Raw genomic sequence first — 17,806 nt, forward strand, 5'->3', positions numbered from 1 at the left:
CCCAGCCCTCCCTGTGAGCTGCACAACGTTCACAAAGAGCCACGTGGCAGCTGGTGCTGGAGGGTGAGCGACCACCCGTGGGTGCAGATGATGCTGCTGGGATCCCCAGCGCCTGCATTTGTGCTGCTTGGACTCAGTGTGGAGCTGCTCAACTTGCAGTTTTTCCTGTGGCTGCTTCATTTAATTCATCTGCCCAATTGTGGAGGCCAAAGTTGTTATAATTAGATCATAGAATCACAGGATGGTTTGGGCTGGAAGGGACCTTTCAGACCATCTCGTTCCAACCCCTGCTATGGGCAGGGACCCCTCCCACAGCCCAGTTGCTCACAGCCCCATCCAGCCCGGACTGAGTGTTGTTGGGGAGGAGCATCCACAGCCTCACAACAACCTGCTCCAGTGTCACCACACTCAGTAAAGAATTCCTCCCCAATGTTTAGTCTAACCTGCCATCTTCCAGTTTAAAGCCATTTCCCCTTGTCTTCTCACTACCTGCCCTTATAAAGTCTCTCCCCAGTTTTCCTGTAGGCCCTTCAGGTCCTGGCAGGGCTGTAAGGTTCCCGCAGAGCCTTCTGTTCTCCAGGCTGCACAGCCCAGCTCTCAGCCCATTCTCATAGTGGAGCTGCTTCATCCTCTGATCCCTTCGTGCCCTCAGCAGCTGCTCCAGCAGCTCCACGTCCTTGTGCTGGGGCTGCAGCCCTGGACGCAGTGCTCCAAGTGGGTCTCACAGGGCGGAGCAGAGGGGCAGCATCTCCCCCCTGTCCCTGCTGGTTTTGCTTCTTGCTGCAGCCCAGGGTCATTTGTCCTCCTGGGCTGCCATATCCACAACTGCTCCCTCCATCACATCGTTGTTCTCCACTTTTGTGGCCGGGTGTGTGGGAAATCACAGCCTGAACCTCTCATTAATCAGCTGAGGCACGTGTGGGGTCAGCTGCGGGTCACAGGTGAGAGTAATGGAGCTGCGCTCCCGGGGGGGCTGGAGCTCGACTCCGCCTCCTCTGAGACCTCATTTAAGGGCTGACCCTCACTGAGGCAGCAGCTCCTGGATCCCCCCAGTGCCGGCTGCCTCAGGTTCCCGTCCAGGCGTCAACACGGGTGAGTTTTCTTTACTAAGAGCCTTTGACTATTTATCACCGTCCCCTGTCACCACCGTTACTGTGTTGTTGTGCTGGGTGTTACGTGAGTCCCGGTGGATGGTGGCTGCTGCTCTTCGCCCACTGACACTGTGCCCCCATGAGCACGAGTCCATCGGGCGCCATTGGCCGTTGCTGTCGGTACCTGCGCTCGCCGCCATGTCCACGTGGGGTGTAGGAAGGTCTTAACCCGGATCCTTCGTGATGGCGGCGGCTCCGCGGGCGGTGAAACAGCGGCGCAGCGATAACGGTAAATGCGGCCGCGTGAGGACGTTGGGAAACCAACAGCCACTAATGGGAGGAAACTGCGAGTAACGGCCCTGGAGCCCCGCGAAGAGCCACGAGCTGTTCGTGCTGCTCCCGCTGCTGTCCCCGGTTCTCGTGCTGCTCCTTCTGTTACCGGCAGCAGCTCCGTGCCCGTTTCCCCCCGCCCTCGTTGTGTCCGGTACATTCGTGCCCCGTCCCGTCCTTAGATGGTCCTTGACCCGACGTTCCAGCGGCTCCGCCTTCCCCGGTTCTCACCGTCGCTTCCCGCGGGCTCGTGGCTGCAGCGCAGTGAAGGAGCCGCTGGGCGCCTCGGTCACGTCGGTCACGTCCCGTTACCGGGGCTCGTTCGTTCGTTCGTTCGTTCGTTTCCCGGACCGGGTCGCTCCCAACGCGGCTCCGTCCGCCCCGTCCCCACGTTCCGCCCCGTCCTCACCGCGTCCCCTCGCTCCGCTTCGTGCTGCGCGTGTCGGGGCTGCGGGACCGACCGGCCGCTCGTCCCGGCTCCGCCGCAGCCGATTTGGGGACGAAACGGCTCCGGGCGGAGTCACCGGGCGCTGCGGGACCCGCGTGTGGCCGCATCGCGCGTGGGAACGGCCGACATCGACCCCACGAACCGCGCGGGGGGAGGAGGAGGAGATGAGATGGGGGGGAGCCAGCGCGAGTGGAGCGAGGTGAGGCCGCGCTGCCGGCGGGTCCCGTTTAACGGCGCATTGAGCGGCTCCGTTTAACGGCGCATTGAGCGGCTCCGTTTAACGGCGCATTGAGCGGCTCCGTTTAACGGCGCATTGAGCGGCTCCGCCGCCGCCGGATGGTTCCGGTGGTCGCTCCTTGCGGAGTTGGCAGCGAGTCCCAGCAGCGCCGAGTTGTTGTATCACGGCGGTTATATCAGAGTGATCATATCACAGCGGTTATCGGAGCTGTTATCGGTCCGGTTATCGGAGCGGTTGTATCGGAGCGGTTGTGTCAGAGCAGTTGTATCGGAGCGGTTCCCGGTACCTCCTTCCTGTCCCGTAACCTCTCATTCTCCACCGGCCGTAACTGTGGAACCGAGCGGCGCAGCCGTTCATTCATTAACGCGGCGCCGCCATTAACTCCGGTTCCGGTTCGTCCCGTTCCGCCCCGCACACGTTCCCGTTGCAATGTTCCCCCCCCCCCAGCGCCGCGTTTTGGGCTCCAAGTGTCCGCCCCGTCCCGCTGTGTGTCCGCCTGTCGCTCTGTCGGCGCCTGTCGCTCTGTTTCCCCCGTTCCTCGCTCTTTTTTTGCCCCGTTTCACACGTTCCGTTTCTCCCAATTCCCCTTTTCCCCGTTTCCCGCAATTCCCTCCTGCTCCCCCCGCTCGGGTCGGTTCGCTCCGTGCGGGGCCGTGGGTTCGTGCCGGGGCTCCGCTCCCCGCGCGGTCCCTTTAAGAGGCGCCCGGCCCGGCCCGTGCCCCCCCCGCCCCAATAAATCGGGGAAGCTGCCGCCGCGTTTTGGGGCCGCCCCGCAGCCGTAGGAACCGAAACTGGGCGCGGGGCGGTTCGTGCCCCCCCGGAGCTGAGGACGCGGGTGGAGCCGGGGCCGGTTCGGTACCGCAGCTCTGGGCGCTCCCCTCGCAGCCGCCACGAATCGGTCGTTCTCCGCCCACGGAGCCTCAGGTTCCAGCCCCGGACCCCGGTGCCGCCGCTCTCGGAGCTGCGGGTTGTGGGTCCCGTCGGTTCCGCCGCCCCGGCCCGTCCCGCCGGTACCGAGCGTCTCCCTCTGCACCTCGGGGCCATTTCTGCCCCTTCTGGACAAGTGCTGCCCATGGGGACGTTGGGGACACGCAGGGAACTGAGGGCGTGGGGCAGCGCTATGGGGCAGTCAGCCATAGGGCAGCGCTATGGGGCAGTCAGCCATAGGGCAGCGCTATGGGGCAGTCAGCTATGGGGCAGCTATGGGGCAGTCAGCCATAGGGCAGCGCTATGGGGCAGTCAGCCATAGGGCAGCGCTATGGGGCAGCTATGGGGCAGTCAGTCACGGTGCAGCCCCGTTCGGCTTTTGCCCTTTTTTGGCTCTCGTGTCCCTCCCCCGCCCCCTCTCCCCACTTCCGCAGCCCCACGGCCGCGCGTGGGCTGTGGGTGTGGGGCAGCTTCCCCCACTGCTCGCCATGGGGCCGTGGGTGCTGCTGCTGCTCGGCGCAGGTCTGGGGCCGGGGGGGGGGGTGGTAGTGAGGGATGTGGGGGGGAGAGACCCCCGGCAGGGAGGGGGGTCCGAGGGGCGGAGGGGACAGAAGGGGGCAGCGCAAAATGCCCCCAACCCCACAGCCCTTCAACCCCACCGCGATCTGTGGGCTGCTGGGGGGGGGCGTTAGGATGGGGGGGACGTGAGGAAATGGGGACATGGGGCAGCGCTATGGGGCAGCGCTATGGGGCAGCGCTATGGGGCAGCGCTATGGGGCTCTCTCACTGTTTCTCCCCAGTCCCGCTCCCCGCTGCTGCCCGGTTCTGTCCCATTCCTCACCCGTTCTGTTCCCATTTGACGCTTTGCTGCCCCGTTCCCCGCTGTCCGGTTCCGTCCCGTTCTCTCCGTTCCATTTCGCTCCTCTCGCTGTTCTCCCCGTTTCCCCGTTTCCCCCCGTTCTGTCAGTTCTTCCCCTTTTTGCCCGTCCCTCCGTTCCCATTTCTCCCATTTCTCCCCATTCTCCCCGTTCCCGTTCAGGTCTTTTCCTGCCCGTTACTTTCCATCTCCCCTTTGTTCCTCCCCATTTCCTTCCATTCCTTCCCCCTCTGCCCATTTCTGTTCCTCTCCCCCACTCCCAACCCAGGACCCTCCGACCCAATTGAGGCCGCGGGTCTCTGAGCTCAGGGGGGTCCCGTTGTCTCCGTCCCGCTCCGCTCCCGTCACTTCGGTCCCGTCCCCGTCGGGTCCCGTCCCCGGCCCGGCCCGTTTCTCTGTTCGCTGCCAGTTCTGTCACCTTTGGCCATCTCTGCCCATGGGGACGTGGGGTGCGGAACCGGAGATATGGGGCAGTCATTGGGGCAAGTCATTTCATGGCGGGCAGCGCTATGGGGCAGTCAGTTCACACGGGGCCAGTCAGATCATGGGCACACGCGCTCATGCGGCAGCGTATGGCGGCAGTCCCCATCCACAGTGCAGCCCCGTTCGGCTTGCCCTTTTTTGGCTCTCGTGTCCCCTTCCCCGCCCCTCTCCTCCCCACTTTCCGCATGCCTCACGGCCCGCGCTGGGCTTGTCGGTGTGGGGCAGCTTCCCCCACTGCTCGCCATGGCCGTGGTGCTGCTGCTTGCCGGCGCAGGTCTGGGGCCGGGGGGGGGGGGTGTAGGAGGGATGTGGGGGGGAAAGACCACCGGCAGGAGCGGGGTCCGAGGGAACAGAAGGGGGGCAGTGCAAAATGCCCCCAGAGCTGTGGGTTGATGAGGGGGGGGCGGGGGTACACGGGGGTGACATTGGGATGTGGGGAGACGGGGGGATTTGTTGGGATGGGGGACGTGGGGAAATGGGGACACATGGGGACATATGGGGGATTCGAGGATGTGGGGACACATGGGGACGTGGGAGATGCAGGGATCTTGGGGGACATGGGGTCCCTGTGGGACTCCGTGGGATTCTTTGGGACTTTATGGGGCTCTATGGGGTCTGTGGGGCTCAGCGGAGTCTATGCAGTCTGTGAGATTCTGTAGGGTCTATGCAGCTCCATGGGGCAGTATGGACTCTGCGGAGGCCATGGGCTGTATGGGTCCCCATGGGTCTCCCCCACCCCACAGCTCTGCCCCACAGCTGCAGCTCTGCTCTCGATGTGGATTCTGCTGTGGCCTTTGAGGGTTCGGGTTCCTTTGGCCTCAGCGTGGCACAGAGCAACGATGGGTAAGGAGCTGCCCCATAGAATGTTTGGGGCGGCTCATGGAATATATAGAGTGGCCCATGGGGCAAATGGAGCCCCCCATAGTGTCTATGGGGCATCCCACAGAAATCTATGGGGCACCCCATGGAACTTATAGGGTGACTTATGGAAGCTGTGCGATGCTCTACAGAATCTGTGAGGTGTCCCATGGAAGCTGTAGGTGGCCAGTGTAATCTATGGGGTACCTATGTGAATCCATGTGGTGCCCCACCTAACCTATGGGGTTCCCTACTGACTCTATGACCAGCCCACATAATCTATGGGGGGCACCCAGTGTAATGTACGTGGTACCCCATGGAATCAAAGGCGTATCTAAGTAAATCTGTGGGTCACCTCATGGGATCTATGGGGCGCCCCACTGAGCCCCACATCCTCCCATCACAGGGTGCTGGTGGGGGCTCCCCTGGAATTCGGGGGCCAAGGTCACGTCTATCGATGCCGTGTGGGGGAGAGCAGGTGCAGCAATGCAGACGTCGGTGGTGAGAGCTATGGGGCAGCCCCACACATGTGGAGCACATGGGGGGTGGTGTGTGACTGCCCCACACGTGTGTCCCACGGGGAGATGTGGCATGAACTGGGGGGGCTGGGGGAGTTTGTGGGGTAGCCCCACATGTGTGAGGCCCATGGGCTGGTGTGGGACAGCCCCATATGTGTGAGTCCTGTGGGGCAGTACTGTATGTGGACCTTAATGGGATGTTACGGGGTGGCCTTGACATATGGGTCTGAGTGGGAAGTTGTGGGGTGGCCTCAACTTGTGAGTCCTATGGGCAGTTGTGAGGCAGAGAGGAGGGGGGTCCTGATGGGAGGTTATGGGGCAGGGGGTGGCGCTGCCCCATATGTGAGTCCTATGGCAAGTTCTGGGGCTGCTCCATGAGTGGGAGCCATGGAGTTCCTCACCTCACAGACCGGCCGGATATGGGTCCCATGGCACTGGGAATGTCCATGGCTGCCAACGGATCCCAGCTCCTGGTGGGTGCTATGGGGCGCTGTGGGGCTCTCACAGGTCTGTGGTGTCTGTCGGGCTCTATGGGTTTCTATGGGGTGCCGTGGGTCACTATGGGGCCTAGGGGGTCTGCTGGGCTCTATGAGTTCTATGGGGCTCTCTGGGTCTTTATGGAGTGCTATGGGGCTTTGTGGGTCTCCGCAGCGTACTGTGGGTCACTATGGAGTCTGTGGGGGTCTACTGAGCCCAGTGTGTTCTATGGGGTTTGTGTGTCTCTGTGGGTCATTGTGGGTCTCCATGGGGTGCTACTGGTCTCTATGGGGTCACGATGGATCTCTCTGAGGCGCTGTGGGGAACTATGGGGCTCTCTGGGGCGCTGTGGGTCACTATTGATCTCTATGGGGCTCTCTGGGATGCAGACCTGTGGCCCGACAGCGCAGCGTTTGTGTGGGGAGAACGCAGAAGTGCCGGGGTTCTGCTCCCTCCTCTTGTCAAGCCGATCCCTAACGACCACCACGAGAGGTATGGGGCACTTGGGGGGCAGCAGTGGGGCAGAGGGGGCTGTGGGGTGGAGGAGCTGGGGAGGTTCAGGCTGGACGTGAGGGGGTGTCAGTGCTCATAAAGGGCAGCCAGGAACTGGAATGGACACAGGGAGGAGTCACCGACCTGGGAGTGTCCGCGGAGCAGCCGGGCGTTGTGCTGAGGGACGTGGGTCAGCGGGAGCTGCTGGACGGGACGGTCCCTTGGGGCTCCTGCAACTTGTGGGTCTGTGACTCGATGAAGAGCCGGCGCCGCTGAGCAATGGGGCAGGATGGGGCACAGGGCCCTGGTGCCATCGTCACTGGGGTCTGTGGGGCAGACGTGGGGTGGAGAAGACTCAGTGCCATTGTTGACGGGGTCTGTGGGGCAGACACGAGGCAGAAAGGATCCAGCACCGCTGTCAGAGGGATCTGTGGGGCAAAGACCCTGCGGACTGTTTGGGTTCAGCGGGATCTATGGGTGGATGCGGGTCAGAGGGGACTCACTGAACTGCCTGCCCTGCCCCACTGCCCGCCCCACATTGACCTCTGGCATCCCGCTGCCTGCCCCACAGCGTGCCCCACGTCGGCCTCTGACATCGTGTTCCTGATGGACGGCTCCGGCAGCGTCGCAGATTTCGACTTCCAGCGGATGAAGATTTTCATCATCGAAATCATCAAACGCTTCCGTGGGACCAACACCCGCGTGAGTGACCCGTGGCGCTATGGGGCTGCCCCACAGGATCCGTGGGTTACCCAAAGGAATCTCTGGGGCGCCCTATGGAACGTGTGATCTATGGGGTGCCCAGACTCGCCTGTGAGCTGCCCCACGTCTCTTGTGGGGCGTCCCACTGAATTTAGAGCTGCCCCATGGAATGTATGGCGGTCCCACTGAATCTATGGGATGTGCTGCTGCATCTACGGTTGCCCCACGTGATATATGGGGCACCGAGTGTAATGGGTGGGGATCTGTGGGGCTCTGTGGGTTTCTGTGGGGCCCTACTGGGTCTCTGTGGGGCACGATGGGATGGGAAGGGGGGATGTGGGGCTCTTTGTTGGGTTGCGGGTCTCTATGGGGCTCTGTGTGTCTCTATGTGTCTCTATGGGGCTCTGTGTGTCTCTGTGTGTCTCTATGTGTCTCTATGGGGCTCTGTGTGTCTCTATGTGTCTCTATGTGTCTCTATGTGTCTCTATGGGCTCTGTGTCCCTGTGCCGTGTCGGTGCCGCAGTTCGCAGTGGTGCAGTTCTCCACGGGTGTTTATTTGCACGTGGGTTTCTCGGACTTCGATCTCCTCCCGCCGTCGGAGCTGGAGCGGCGCGTGCTGCGTGTGGCGCAGCGCAGCGGGATCACACAGACGGCAACGGCCATTCGCACCGCGCTGTGAGCACCGGCCGCCAGCGCCCCCTGGCGGCGCCTCCCCGCTGCCGTTATGGCGCCCCCTGCCGTTATGGCGCCCCCTGCCGTTATGGCGCCCCCTGCCGTTATGGCGCCCCCTGCCGTTATGGCGCCCCCTGCCGTTATGGCGGTGACCGGTCGCTGCGCAGGTTGCAGGTTTTCCCCGGGAGCCGCGCGGGGGCCAACAAGGTTCTGATCGTGGTGACGGACGGGCAGAAATACGGAGACGGGCTGCGGTACGAGGACGTGATCCCCGAGGCGGACAGTCAGGGCGTCATCCGCTACGCCATCGGGGTAACGGGCACCGCGGTAACGGCGCCGCGGGGCGGGGGGACACGCGGAGCTGCGGGCACCGGGTGATGGCGGAGCGACGGGGCAGCGGGTGGGAGCGGGGCCGTGGGGACGGGCAGGGGGCACAGAACGGGGGGGGGGGGGAACACCGGGGGGGGCGCGACCGGAACGTGGGGGCGACACCGACAAAGGACGGGACGGAGCGACCGGGAACCGACAGGGGCCGCCACGAGGGCGGGGCCGTGGGGACACCGGGTGTGACGGGGCCGGTACCCGCAGGTTGGCAGCGCCTTCAACGACCCCAAAGCGGCCGCGGAGCTGCAGCTCATCGCCTCGGCGCCCCCCCACGCGCACGTGTTCCGCGTGGACAACTTCGAGGCGCTGCGGGGCATCCAGGAGCAGCTGCAGGAGAAGATCTTCGCCATCGAGGGTACGGCCCCATAGAGCGGCCCGGCCCCATAGAGCGGCCCGGCCCCATAGAGCGGCCCGGCCCCATAGAGCGGCCATAGCGGGGGGTGCCGGGGACCCACCTCACCCCGCGCTGCCCCCAGGGACCCGTCCAGCCTTCGGAAGCTCCTTCCAGCTGGAGATGGCCCAGGAGGGATTCAGTGCTTTGCTCACCCCCGTGAGTGCCCCCACTGCCCCCCCATGGCTCCGCACCCATCCCTGTGACCCCCAAACCCATCGGAACCCCATAGAGCTCCATAGAATCCCATAGAGCTCCGTAGAGCCCACAAAGCCCCATAGAGCTCCATAAACCCCACAGAACCCTCAGATCCCCATATGCCCCATAGCGACCCATAGAGCTCCACAGACCCACCAGAATTCCCCAGGACCTCCTTGACCCCCCTCCAAACCCCCCCCGAACCCACCCGAGACCCTCAGGGCCCCATCCCACCCAGCTCAGCCTCCCCACCCCCTTCCCAACCTCCCTGCCGCAGGAGGGTGCAGTGCTGGGAGCGGTGGGTGCCTACGACTGGGCCGGAGGAGTCTTCATCTATAGGGCTGACGGGAAGGTCACCTTCGTCAACGCATCCGAAGCGGAAGGGGGTGTGAGCGACGCGTACTTGGGTGAGGGCCTGGGGGTCCTGGTCTCCTCAAAGGGGTCTTGGGGTTGGTGGGTGTCCCCACAGGGGTCTTTTACATGGTCGTGGGGGTGGTGGTGGGCTACCCATGGGGGTCTTGGGGTTGGTGGGTGTCCCCACTTGGGTCATGGGGTTGCGGGTTTCTTATGGGGGTGATGGGGATGGTCTCATCCCCGTGGGATGGTGGATTTGCTGTGGGGGTCTTGGGGGCGGTGATGGTCCCACGGGGGTCCTGTAGCTGTGGGTGTTCCCACGCCTCCACGAGGAGCTGTGGGCCTCCCCCCCATGGGTGCAGCCCCCCACTCGTGCTGCCCATAGGTTACGCCACCGAGTCTCTGTCCCTGGGGGGGCTCCGGGCATTGGCGCTGGGGGCCCCCCGGTACCAGCACGTGGGACGCACACTCCTCTTCGTGCTGCACCATGGGGAGAAGTGGGAGCTGCATTCTGACGCCATGGGGCAGCAGGTGACGGCAGGGGGGTGTGTGGGGCATGGCGTGGGGCAGGAGGAGCCCTGGGGCTGACACTGCCGCCTACAGGTGGGCTCCTACTTTGGGGCAGCGCTCTGCGCTCTGGAGACATCGGGGGACGGTGCAGCGCTGCTGGTGGGAGCCCCCATGTTCTATGGGGAGGGCGCCGGGGGGCGTGTGGAGGTCTGCGCCGTGCTGCCGCAGGTACAGGCCCACAGACGGAACCGTGTGCTCAGTGTGACCCCACCCCAGGAAGGCAACTTCAAACCAGCCCAGTCCAATCCCCGTCTCAACCCCATCCCCATCCCAACCCCGTCCCATCCCCATCCCAACCTGACCCCCCCCCTCCCCACGCCCCCTGTGTGCTGCCCGCTGTAGGACCGTGCGCTGCGGTGCCACCAGACGCTGCGGGGTCAGGCTGGACACCCCTTGGGGCGCTTTGGGGCCAGCATTGCTCGCCTGGGGGACGTCGATGGGGACGGACTGCAGGACGTGGCCGTGGGTGCTCCCATGGAGGATGATGAGCGTGGAGCCGTCTACGTCTTCCGTGGGGAGAAGGGTGGCATCAGCGACCACTACAGCCAGGTGGGACCACCCTGCTGAGCCCCATAGACCTCCATAGGTCCCAAAAACCCTGTAGGGCCCTTCAGCGCCTCACAGAGCCCCACAGAGCCTGAAAAGCCCATACAGGGACCCTGCAGAGACTCACCGAGCCCCATACGCACTAGTACCCACAGAGCCCCATAGACTCCGCAGCGCCCCAAGGTCCCACAACGCCCCATAGTGCCCAGCTGCCACTTGTAGGGCTGGGTGCTGTGTTCTGTCCTGGCTCTGAGGCCCCACCACGCGTGGTTCTCTCTCACAGCGCATCGCGGGCTCCATGTTCCGCGGTGCCCCACAGCACTTCGGGCAGGCGCTGAGTGGGGGGCGCGACATGACGGGGGACAGACTGCCGGACGTGGCCGTGGGCGCACAGGGCCAGGTCCTGCTGCTCAGGTGGGAGCGACCCCACCCCCATCCCCAACATCACCCCCGATTCAAACCCAGCACCAGCCCAAACCCAACTTCATTCCCAAACCGAACCCACGTCCACCCCCATCCCATTCCCATCCCCATTCCCACCTCACCCCACCCCATGACACCCCCCCTTCCTCCCTGTGCCGCAGGTCCCCCCCCCTGCTGAAGGTGGAGGTGACCGTGACCTTCAGTCCCCCGGAAATCCCCATATCTGCCCTGGGCTGTCACCGGGTGGAGGAGGATGAGCCAAGTGTCACGGTGGTGGCCACGGCCGAACTCTGCTTTGTTGGCACCAGGAAGAGCAGCGACAGCTTAGGTGAGAGCGTGTGCTGTGGGGCTGCCCCACGGGTGGGTCCCCACCCAGTCCCATAGGCCCTCCCCAGCTCATTCCAGATGGCCCCACAACCCCCCAAGCCCCATAGGACCTCTCCTACCCCAACCCGATGCCCCTCAACCTGCCAGGCCCCGTAGGACCCCGGAGCCCCCATAGAGCCCCACAGAGCCCCCATAGAGCCCCACTGAGCCCCCATAGAGCCCCCCAGCATTGCGTCCTGCCGCCCCCCAGGCTCCCTCGGGGCGACCCTCCTCTATGAGCTGCAGTTGGACCCTGGTCGTGCCGCGCGCGCTGTGTTCTCTCCGGGCGGTGCAAGGACAAACGGGTCGGTGCACGTGGGCGAGGGACGGCGGTGCCGGACGTTCCCCGTGGCTCTGACGGTGCGTGTGGTGCAGGCGGAGATGTGCGCGGGGCAGAGCTGCCCTATGCATGGCCATCGCCGCCACAGGCCGTGTTGTGTTGTGTTGTGTTGTGTCGCAGTGTGTTGTGTTGTGTTGTGTCTGCAGGGCTGCCTGGCTGATGTGTTGTGATGTGTTGTGTTGTGTCGCGTTGTGTTGTGTCGCGTTGTGTTGTGTCGCGTTGTGTTGTGTCGCGTTGTGTTGTGTCGCGTTGTGTTGTGTCGCGTTGTGTTGTGTTGCGTTGTGTTGTGATGCGTTGTGTTGTGTCTGCAGGGCTGCCCAGCCGACACCCTGAGCCCAGTGGCGCTGCGGGCGGACTTTGAGGCGCGCGGGGATGCGCTGCAGCACGCACAGGGGCTGCGGGTGGCCGTCAGCAGAGACACACAACGAACCATCACCGGAACGGTACGGGAACGGTGGGACTGAGGGGGGTGAGATGGGGGGGGTCTGGAATGGGCGACAGGGGGGGGAACTGCGCAGGAAACACTGGGAGGGACAGAGCGATGGAGCGATGCGGCGGGTGATGGGGAGCCTGGGGAGGGCAGGACAGAGGTGGGTGTGTGGGATGCATGAAGAACTTGGGGTTGAAGTTTGGGATGGACGTTGGGGTGGATGGGGGGATGGGATGGGACAGAGGAGTTGGGATGAGAATTGGGATGGGTGGAGACATGGGAACGGGTGAAAAGCTGAGTGTGATCGTTGGGATGTAAAGTTGGATCAGATGGAGGGGTGGGATGGGGGGATGAGGTGGGATGGAAATGGGGCTGGAAATATGGGGTGAATGGGAGGATGAGATGGAAATTTAGGATGGGACATTGAGGAGAATGGAGGGATGGACGTTGGGATGGATGGAGACATAGGACGGGTGTAACAGTTGGGTTGGAAATGTGGAGTGGATGGAGATGTGGGGGGATGGAGCAGAATGGCAGCAGTTGGGGGGCACTGGAGCTGGGGATGGAGCCCCCTGCCCGGCCCCCAGCTGCCCTTTGAGAAGAACTGCGGTGAAGACAATCAGTGCGTGCCCGACCTCCGTGTGGCCCTCAGCTTCTCAGGGTATGTTCTCCCCACGGCCCTGCCCTACATGGGGGCACCCCACAGCCCCACCCCACACCCATCATCACCACCCCATAGGCTGGAGGAGCTGGTGGTGGGTGCCACCGAGGAGGTCACCGTCACTGTCACCGTGCACAACGTCGGGGAGGACGCGTACGGGGCCCACGTGGAGCTGAGGCACCCCCAGGCGCTCTCCTACCGCAAGGCCACTGTGCTGCAGGTGCCGCGGGGGAACCACCACCCCACAGGGGCTGCACCACTTCCCCCCAGAGCCCCTCCAGGTGCCCTCAGGACCACAAAATCCCATCCCAGATGTTCTCAAGACCCCATAGATGTCACCGTGGCACCCCAAACTCCATCCAGACGCCCTCGAGATCCCCACATCCCTCTATGGATGTCCCCAAGACCCCAAATCTCCTCAAGTTCCCACAGAATCCTGTATGTTCCCACACCACAAACCCATTTCAAATGACCTCAAGACCACAAACCTCATCTGGTTGACCCCAACCCCATCTAGAGGCCTTCAAGGTCACAGAGAAAAGCACATGTCCCCAAAGCCCCGCTCAGATGACCTCAACCCCACCCCTCACCCCCCACCCCTGCCTCCCTGTATCCCCCCACCCTCCCACCCCACAGCTCACCCTGTGCCTCACAGCCCCACCGCAGGTCGCTGGCACAGCACTGCAGCTCCGTGTCCCCGGGAGGTGGGCGCATCCGCTGCAACATCAGCCACCCTGTGCTGTGGGCCGGCCAACAGGTGGGCTGCTATGGGGCACTGTGGGGCTCTATGGGGTGCTGTGAGGCTATTTAAGACGCTGTGGGATTCTGTGGGTTGCTATGGGGCGCTAGGGGCTCTGTGGGGTTCTGTGGGTGTCTATGAGTCTCTAAAAGCTCTGTCAGCTGCTACGTGGCTCTATGGGCTCTGTTGAGCTCTATGAGATGCTATGGGGCTCTGTAGGGTGCTGTGAAGGGCTCTGGGTGCTCTGGGCTGTATGGCAGCTTATGAGGCTCTAAGGGCTCCATGGGGCGCTATGGGGTTCTATGGGGAACTATGAGACTTTCCAGGCTCTGTGGGGCATTGTCTGTTTTATGAGGCTCTATAGGGCTTTATGGGACTATGGGGTGCTGTGACTTCTGTGGGGCTCCATAGGGTGTTATGGCGCTGACCCAACACCCCGTGCCCCTCAGCTGGTGTTTGCTGTCACCATGGACGTGCCCCACGAGGCCGAGCTGGGGGACAGAGCCGAGGTGGTGGCAACAGGCAGCAGGTGGGTGACACTGCGACGTCACACGGTGACACTGAAATGGGCGACACTGAAATGGGCGACACTGAAATGGGCGACACTGAAATGGGCGACACTGCGACGTCACACGGTGATACCCAATGGGTGACATTGAAACGGGCGACATTGAAACGGGCGACATTGAAATGGGTGACACTGAAATGGGTGACACTGCGACGTCACACGGTGACACTGTGATGGTGACGTTGTGGTGCCGCGTGGGGCTGTGACACTGAGCTGGTGTGAAGGGCTGCGATGTGACACTGTGACACGAGGTAACACGGCTGGACACTGAGTGACACAGTGTGACAGTGTGACCCGCGTGGGGCTGGGACAGTGACACGTGGTGTGTTGTGTGACACTGTGACACTGTGTGGTGTGTTGTTACACTGTGCTACTGTGTGTTGTATCGCTGTGTGTTGTATCGCTGTGTGTTGTGTCACCGCATGTTGTATCGCTGCGTGTTGTGTGATACTGTGCTGTGTTGCCCTGTGTGTTGTATCACTGTGTATCGTTGTGTTCCGGTGCTGGTGTGTGCCCTGTTGTGCCTCGTGCTGCCCCGTGTTGCCCCATTTCCCCCCGTGCCGCTGTCCCCGCAGTGTCCCCCCTCCCGTGGGCTCGGTTCGGGCCGTGGCTGCGGTTCCGGTTCTGTACAGCGTTGTTCTGCTGCTCACCAGGTGGGTCCCATCCCCACCATCTTCCCCCCCCCCGTTTCCCGGCCGTTCCCGTCCCCCCGCTCACTCCCGCTGTCCCGCAGTTCTCCGTCCTCCACTCGCTCGGTCCCTCCCGGTCACACGGCGCTGCAGCTCCGGTACCATCTCGCCGCACGGGGCTCGCGCCGCCCGCCCGGTTCCGCCGCCGTCCGGGTGCCCACGGGGCTGCGCGGGGTGAAGCTGTGGGAGCGGCTGCACGTGGACGGGCCGGAGGTGGGCGGGGGTCGGGGGGGTCGGGCCGGGGGACACCACGGGCTGCATAGAGCCCCGCTGCCCCGTTGGGCCCCATTGGCCGCGTAAGGGTTTTGCTGTAGGGTCTGCTGTTCCCTGTGGGTATGGGCTCTGCAATAGGGCTGAATTTCTCTATGTGTCTGGGCTTCCCCAATGGTTTTGGGAAGTTCCCTTTGGGGCTGGGGGTCAGCTATGGGTCTAGAGGTTCTATATGGAGCTGTGTGGGGCTAGGGGCCTGCTATGGGGACGCTTACAGCACTCGCTATGGGGCCGGGGGTTCCCTATGGGTCTGAGTCCTGTTGTGGGCCTGGGAGCTCCCTTTGGGGCTGGTAGCTGCTGCTATGGAGCCGAGTGTGTGTGTGGGTCTGCTGTGGGTCTGGGGAGCTGCTCTGGGTGTGGGGTTCCCCTGTGGGGCTGGGGGTTTCCTGCGGGTGTGGGGGCTCCTTATGAGGCTGGGGATCTGCTACAGAAATGGGTCCCACTGTAGGGATGGAACAAGCTCTGGGAGCTGTGCCCCACAGAGCGCTGACCCCGCTGTGCCCCACAGAGCACTGACCCCGCTGTGCCCCCCATCCCCCACAGGTCTGTGTCTCTGTCCCATATTCCTCGGGGGTTCCGGACCCCATCCCTGTCCTGCAGCAGAACCCAGTGCTGGTGAGTGCCCCATAGCCCCGCCCCCTTATTGCCCCCCATCTCATGGCCCCGCCTGCTCCCTGTAACTGCCCCTTCCTCGGTTCTGCCCCAGAGCCCCATGACCCCGCTCTGCCTCGGCCCCGCTCCTTCCTTCCCCCTTCACCCCCCGTCCTGTAACCCGCCCCCCCCATAGTCCCTATAACCCTGTTATAGTCCCTGTTCACCCCACAGCCCCGCCCCTTTTATTTGCCCCTCTGTGACCCCGCCCCCTTCTCTGGCCCCGCCCCCTGCTGCTCTCCACCAATAGGATTGCAGCGTGGCCGCCTGCCAGGAGTGGCGCTGTCCGTGGGGGGACCCGCTGCCCCCGGGGGGCGTCGAGTTCAGCATCGAGGGGCGGCTACGGGGGGACTGGGGGACACAGGTGGGATGGGGCACCACGGGGTGGGGCGGGACATGGAGTGTGTGGGGCGGGACATGGGGGTGTGGGGCGGGACATGGGGGTGTGGGGCGGGGGGCACCGCCGTGTGGGGTGGGGACAGGGGGAGATGAGGAAAAGCGCTGTGGGTTCTATAGTGTGAGGCTGTGGGGAGATGGTGGGGGGGCTATTGGTGCGGGCGGGGCCATGGAGATCTATGGATTCTGTGGGGCTCTATGGGGTTTATGGGGCCCTGGGGGGCACTATGGAGAAGTGGAATTGGAGGTGCTATGCGGCAGCGTGTCTATGGGGCTGCCATAGGGTTGGGAGCATTATGGGATGGCTGTGGGGCTGCGGAGCTTTATGAGGTGAGGCGCACACTTATGTGGGGTATGTGGGACTGGGATGCACCACGGGGCTGTTATGGGGAGATGTGGCAGTAGCCGTGGGGCTGGGGGTGCTGTAGGGCTGCAAAAGCTGCTGTGGGGCTGGAGAACGTGATCGTGTGGGTTGTGCTGAGGGGCTGAGGCTGTTACAGGGCAGCCGTGGGGCAGCGGGGTCTGATGGGGTCGGTGTGATGGGAAATGGGGGGGGGCGGGGCCGAGTCTGAGCGACCCCCCCCGGCTCCCCCCGCAGCTGCCCCTCCCCCACGTGGAACTGCTCAGCTCCGTCCAGCTGGTGATTNGGAGGTGCTATGCGGCAGCGTGTCTATGGGGCTGCCATAGGGTTGGGAGCATTATGGGATGGCTGTGGGGCTGCGGAGCTTTATGAGGTGAGGCGCACACTTATGTGGGGTATGTGGGACTGGGATGCACCACGGGGCTGTTATGGGGAGATGTGGCAGTAGCCGTGGGGCTGGGGGTGCTGTAGGGCTGCAAAAGCTGCTGTGGGGCTGGAGAACGTGATCGTGTGGGTTGTGCTGAGGGGCTGAGGCTGTTACAGGGCAGCCGTGGGGCAGCGGGGTCTGATGGGGTCGGTGTGATGGGAAATGGGGGGGGGCGGGGCCGAGTCTGAGCGACCCCCCCCGGCTCCCCCCGCAGCTGCCCCTCCCCCACGTGGAACTGCTCAGCTCCGTCCAGCTGGTGATTGACGGGCGGCACCGGAACGTGGGACGGGACCGGATGGAGGTGGGTACTGAGCACATAGAGCCACATAGGGCACATAGAGCACATAGAGCACATAGAGCCACATAGGGCACATAGAGCCCCATAGGGCACATAGAGCACATAGAGCCCCATAGAGCCCCATAGAGCACATAGAGCACATAGGGCACATAGGGCACATAGAGCACATAGAGCACATAGGGCACATAGAGCACATAGGGCACATAGAGCACATAGAGCACCATATACTGTGCTGAGCACGTGGAACATACCGGCACCCATTGCCCCACGGAGCCCCATAGACCCCACAGCGCCGCACAGACCCCGCAGCTCCACGGCGCACAACGCGGCCCCGTCCCACACCCGCCCCCCCCCATCTCTCCCCCCCCAGACCCGCACCGAGCTCCGCCCGTCGCTCCCCCCGTTCCCGCTGGTTCCGGTTCTGGGCGCGGTTCTGGCCGGTTTGTTGCTGGCGGCGGCGGCCGGAGCGGCGCTATGGAAGGTGAGGGGGGGGCGGGGCAGGAGGGGGCGGGGCTTCCATCGGCCCCGCCCACCGCGCCCCGCTGACCCCGCCCCTTCCGCTGCAGGTCGGCTTCTTCCGGCGGCGCTACAAGGAGCTGCGGGAGGGCGGGAACGAGGGGGGCGGGGCCGA

General features: G+C 63.9%; 1 protein-coding gene across 1 annotated transcript in view; it reads left to right on the top strand.

Moving 5' to 3' along the window:
• The first annotated feature begins 80 nt into the window (after positions 1-80).
• The window catches only part of LOC107321029 (integrin alpha-D-like), an 18,918-nt gene continuing 1,192 nt past the window's right edge, over positions 81-17,806 (top strand). Inside the window, exons 1-29 of the mRNA XM_032447695.1 lie at positions 81-1,380; positions 5,138-5,237; positions 5,659-5,753; positions 6,179-6,243; positions 6,637-6,739; positions 7,311-7,441; positions 7,965-8,116; positions 8,281-8,425; positions 8,702-8,852; positions 8,974-9,047; positions 9,364-9,493; positions 9,826-9,971; positions 10,044-10,178; positions 10,353-10,559; positions 10,840-10,970; positions 11,141-11,307; positions 11,557-11,705; positions 11,997-12,128; positions 12,703-12,776; positions 12,855-12,996; positions 13,432-13,533; positions 13,965-14,044; positions 14,659-14,736; positions 14,817-14,985; positions 15,586-15,657; positions 15,944-16,057; positions 17,092-17,178; positions 17,546-17,656; positions 17,742-17,801. Of these exons, the coding sequence (XP_032303586.1) occupies positions 1,335-1,380; positions 5,138-5,237; positions 5,659-5,753; positions 6,179-6,243; positions 6,637-6,739; positions 7,311-7,441; positions 7,965-8,116; positions 8,281-8,425; positions 8,702-8,852; positions 8,974-9,047; positions 9,364-9,493; positions 9,826-9,971; positions 10,044-10,178; positions 10,353-10,559; positions 10,840-10,970; positions 11,141-11,307; positions 11,557-11,705; positions 11,997-12,128; positions 12,703-12,776; positions 12,855-12,996; positions 13,432-13,533; positions 13,965-14,044; positions 14,659-14,736; positions 14,817-14,985; positions 15,586-15,657; positions 15,944-16,057; positions 17,092-17,178; positions 17,546-17,656; positions 17,742-17,801 (3,348 nt within the window). The 5' untranslated portion in view covers positions 81-1,334. The remainder of the gene's footprint in view (positions 1,381-5,137; positions 5,238-5,658; positions 5,754-6,178; positions 6,244-6,636; positions 6,740-7,310; positions 7,442-7,964; positions 8,117-8,280; positions 8,426-8,701; positions 8,853-8,973; positions 9,048-9,363; positions 9,494-9,825; positions 9,972-10,043; positions 10,179-10,352; positions 10,560-10,839; positions 10,971-11,140; positions 11,308-11,556; positions 11,706-11,996; positions 12,129-12,702; positions 12,777-12,854; positions 12,997-13,431; positions 13,534-13,964; positions 14,045-14,658; positions 14,737-14,816; positions 14,986-15,585; positions 15,658-15,943; positions 16,058-17,091; positions 17,179-17,545; positions 17,657-17,741; positions 17,802-17,806) is intronic.

Source organism: Coturnix japonica, chromosome 14 (assembly GCF_001577835.2).
Source record: "Coturnix japonica isolate 7356 chromosome 14, Coturnix japonica 2.1, whole genome shotgun sequence".
Lineage (NCBI taxonomy): Eukaryota > Metazoa > Chordata > Aves > Galliformes > Phasianidae > Coturnix > Coturnix japonica.